At 36.7% G+C, this 3,548-nt stretch overlaps 1 protein-coding gene across 1 annotated transcript; it reads left to right on the top strand.

Annotated features, from left to right (window-relative positions):
• Nucleotides 1-286: 286 nt before the first annotated feature.
• LOC116204316 lies at nucleotides 287-3,070 on the top strand. Its single transcript, XM_031536405.1, has 3 exons — nucleotides 287-365; nucleotides 1,659-2,053; nucleotides 2,771-3,070. Exons 1-3 carry the CDS (start codon nucleotides 287-289, stop codon nucleotides 2,879-2,881), a joined length of 585 nt encoding a protein of 194 aa, XP_031392265.1. The 3' UTR covers nucleotides 2,882-3,070.
• The last annotated feature ends 478 nt before the right edge of the window (nucleotides 3,071-3,548 follow it).

The raw sequence follows: 3,548 nt of genomic DNA, 5'->3' as shown, positions 1-3,548 counted from the left end.
TTTTAGGATCAAATTGCAAAAAAAAAATTAAAAGTTTGGGGGTAATGATGGTAAAAAGAAAAGTGTGATGACCAAAGGTGATGAAAAAATTAACAGTAAGGTCCATTATGTTTTACGAAGTGAACCACAGAGTGTTATTTGTTCATAGAAAAATTATAGGATCCAATTTGTCTCAAACTCAAATCACAATGGGATTTTTGTACTTTTTCCTCTTCACTTCCGAAAGGGAGTTTCAACAGAAAGGGTAACATTAGTGGTTGCAGGAATATTTTTAGAAGAGGAAGTCATGGTGTCTGCAAACTCCAAGCATGGGGGGAAGAATTCTTCAGTAATTCAACAAAATCAGGCTCTGATACCAATTCTAGGTGAGGTTAGGAAAATAAAATGAAATCTTTTATTACTATATATGGGCAAAAATCCCAAAAAATATTTACGGTGGACAAAGCATGCGTTGACTAATTTGGGTGGAGTTGGAAGTCCAATGGTAGCAAGGCAAAATAAAAATACTATGAGAAAATATGATTATATTTTATAGTGAAGTGGTGAGAAAGAATTAATAAGATTTTTTTAATGAAAAATAATTATGATAATTATTCAAGTGATTAACACAAATTTTTCTATTTATGTAACTGGTGCTTTTTCACACTACGTGGCGAAATATGATAATTCAAGAATTTCTCAGATTCAAAGCAGTTGCAAATAAAAGAGAATGACATTTGGTAATAATCATTAGAAAGAGTCGAATGTATTTTTATGTTGTGCATTTAGCGGAGGTTGCAGCAGCCATTAAATTTAATTTCCTTCTTTTAACAGTGAAATCCAATCAAATTCAGTGTTCCATCCGTCTCCTCTATCATAGAGGGCCCTTCCTAGTATGTTTAATCACATAGTAAGAGTAATAGAAAGGGAAATGAACTAGTATCAAGTTTTCGGGTTCGAATTTTATGAATGGAAAAAATTCTTGATTAAGATAACTTTATCTCTTAATGAACTGATCTGGCTCAAATTTAATTAGGTATGACTCGTTGGGCTTTTGAATATCATAGTACATACTGAATAAATTAATTTTTCCTTTTCCCTTTGAAAACTAGAAATTATGAGCTGCTACAATGCTTTCAATGCTTTGAACACCTATTATTTTTTTTTGGTGTGCACTACTTGGTAACCGAAAGTTCGATGGGCCCTGACTAATCAGATTTCGAGCTAAGTCGGTCCACTAAGAGGTAAATCTCATCATTTCCTTCATTCAAATACTCGAATCCAAGATCCGTTGAAGGGGAACAAATATCAAACCATCACTTAAATAAACTCACATTGATCGTAACACCTATTATTAGATACTACGTGTCAAAGCAACTGGAAAATCTTGGAGGGACTAGTTTAGAATTCAGTGAAGTATAGGCGTCCAAATAAATTAACAACAAAAGTTTAGGACCGGATTAGGACAGGCACGTCACCCCTGCTCTATTGCTATTGCCAGTTCTTTCTCGTAATTTCGATAGAACAGGCAAATGCCAAAACGAGAAGGCCAATCAATAAGGATTAATTCAAACAATTTGATATTTATTTTTCTTAAATATAAGTTCGGACATTTAAGTCTTATGAATGAAGATAATTCTCAATTGAGAAAGTTTTATCCATATTCGACTCAAATTGAGTTAGTCCGGTACCATGGAGTTTTGAGATATCAATCAGCAACACCCAAAAAAGAAGAAAAGTAGATTACGGTCCTTTTATTCTTCTATTGGGCGGATTAAAATTAAAATATTATATTATAAGGAATAGTCAAAAGGGAAAGCTCAACCAGAAGAAACAGAGCTTCCTCTGCTTTTCGTATTCCTCGTCGTCGTCGTCATCAGCATCATCATCTTCATCTTCTTCCCCGTCCTTCCGGATCAGCCAGAACAAAGGTTTCATCCCACAGTCTCTGCAGAGAGAGAGAGATGCTGGTGGAGCTATTCGTGCTGGGGTGCACGGGGGTTGTGGTGTTCCTCCACGGAGCCAGTTTCTTCTTCCACGCACTCTCCCAACACCTCGCCATTCGATCCCTCAGGTAGAATCCATCAACCAAATCACCCGCTTCCGATTCTTGTTTTTCTCGCAGAATCCGACTATGCGTATCTCCGTATTCCTGAACTTAGACATGAATTTCTCTTGATATGTGCTTGCTCTTTGATCCTCTGTTTCGTTCTGCTCTTTTCTTCTTGCCCAGGAGTCGTGTTGGTCTGAAGATTGCTTTTAATTTTAAAAAAAAGAAAAAAAACATATTTTTGTTGGAAAGAATTGATTCTTTCCTACGGTTTGGTTTATCTAATAAAGATGTCTAAATTCGTTGTTCTACTGCTGAAATTCTGTATTTTTCATTCAATTATTAACTAATTCTGCGCTATCTATAAGTCCTCAACCTCAACAACTGAATTTGATTGCTTAATTAGTTCATTTCCTGCGCATTCCGGGATTCATTTGCGCTGTTACTTGCTTATCTCCTTCGCGTGCCTGGTCGTATCAAGTCGGGAGAAATAAATAACTACCAACTTACTCAACGGAATCGAGATTATATTAAAGATAACCATTTTGGCACATCAAATTTAAGATCGCGTCGACGTAAAACTTCTAAATTTCTTATGGCGATGATCTTAGGACCTCTTTGTTTTTACGCGTTACGACTTTCCTATTGCAGTGATCTTCACTTACTTCATTGTGCCTTCTGATTAGAGATTGCAGTTGAAGTTATATTATTAACATGTCGGGATTTGTTGTTCTGTTACAGCTTCTTGGGCTTTGTCGGCTGGTAGATATAGATAGCTTTGGAAAGAGGAAGGAAAAAGGTAAGAGAGACAGTTTGGCATCAATGGAAGAGAGATTGGGACCTCCCCATTGAGTCCCCTTGTAGATGATTGATGTATCCTCTTCTTTTTCTCAATGATGCCGTCGGAGCAATTATGTATAAGTAGGCCGCAAGAAAGTTCATTTTATGTGTATTTACAAAAGAAAGTACATTTATGTGTACTTAATTGATAAGCTGAAAGAACTAATTTATCATCAATAAAAAAAATTAGGTATTAACCAACATGAGTTGATTCAAGTCGGCGCTTGATTTGCTTAACTAAGATTTCGAGTTCGAATTCTTGTGAATGCAGAAAATTCATGCTGATAGAGTCATAGAGATTTACTTCTTAGTGGGCCAACTCGGCTCGACTGGATTAGTCGAGGCGCAATTGAACTTTCGAATACCAAGATTTACACCGAAAAAAAAGCTTCGCAGGGCCTGAAAGATTCGAGGCAGAAAAGCATGATGTAAGATGTAATTATTCTGATATTTTTTTCGAGAGGAGATGGATCGATTGTTCGTGCCGAGCAACCATGTGAGTGTACGGTACCCCTCACTGCAAGAGGACCGGTGCGTGGCCTTACCTAACTTGGAGAGAGAAAAGAGAGAAGGTACAAAGTCGGTGGTTTCTTCATTATCGGGGCAAAAGAAGAGTAATGGAAAGTAATAAGTGATTGCTACCTTCTTGTCAAAATGGGATCGCCACCTATGATACGAT

This window comes from Punica granatum, chromosome 4, assembly GCF_007655135.1.
Source record: "Punica granatum isolate Tunisia-2019 chromosome 4, ASM765513v2, whole genome shotgun sequence".
Taxonomy (NCBI): domain Eukaryota; kingdom Viridiplantae; phylum Streptophyta; class Magnoliopsida; order Myrtales; family Lythraceae; genus Punica; species Punica granatum.
The sequence above is the reverse complement of the archived record's forward strand: the minus strand, read 5'-3'. Positions and strand labels throughout refer to the sequence as shown.

Coding starts and splice junctions, on each gene's coding strand:
- LOC116204316 (XM_031536405.1), top strand. CDS start 287: ATGGTGTCTGCAAACTCCAAGCATGGGGGGAAGAATTCTTCAGTAATT. Junction 366..1,658: donor GGCTCTGATACCAATTCTAG/GTGAGGTTAGGA, acceptor ACTCAAATTGAG/TTAGTCCGGTACCATGGAGT. Junction 2,054..2,770: donor CTCGCCATTCGATCCCTCAG/GTAGAATCCATC, acceptor GTTCTGTTACAG/CTTCTTGGGCTTTGTCGGCT.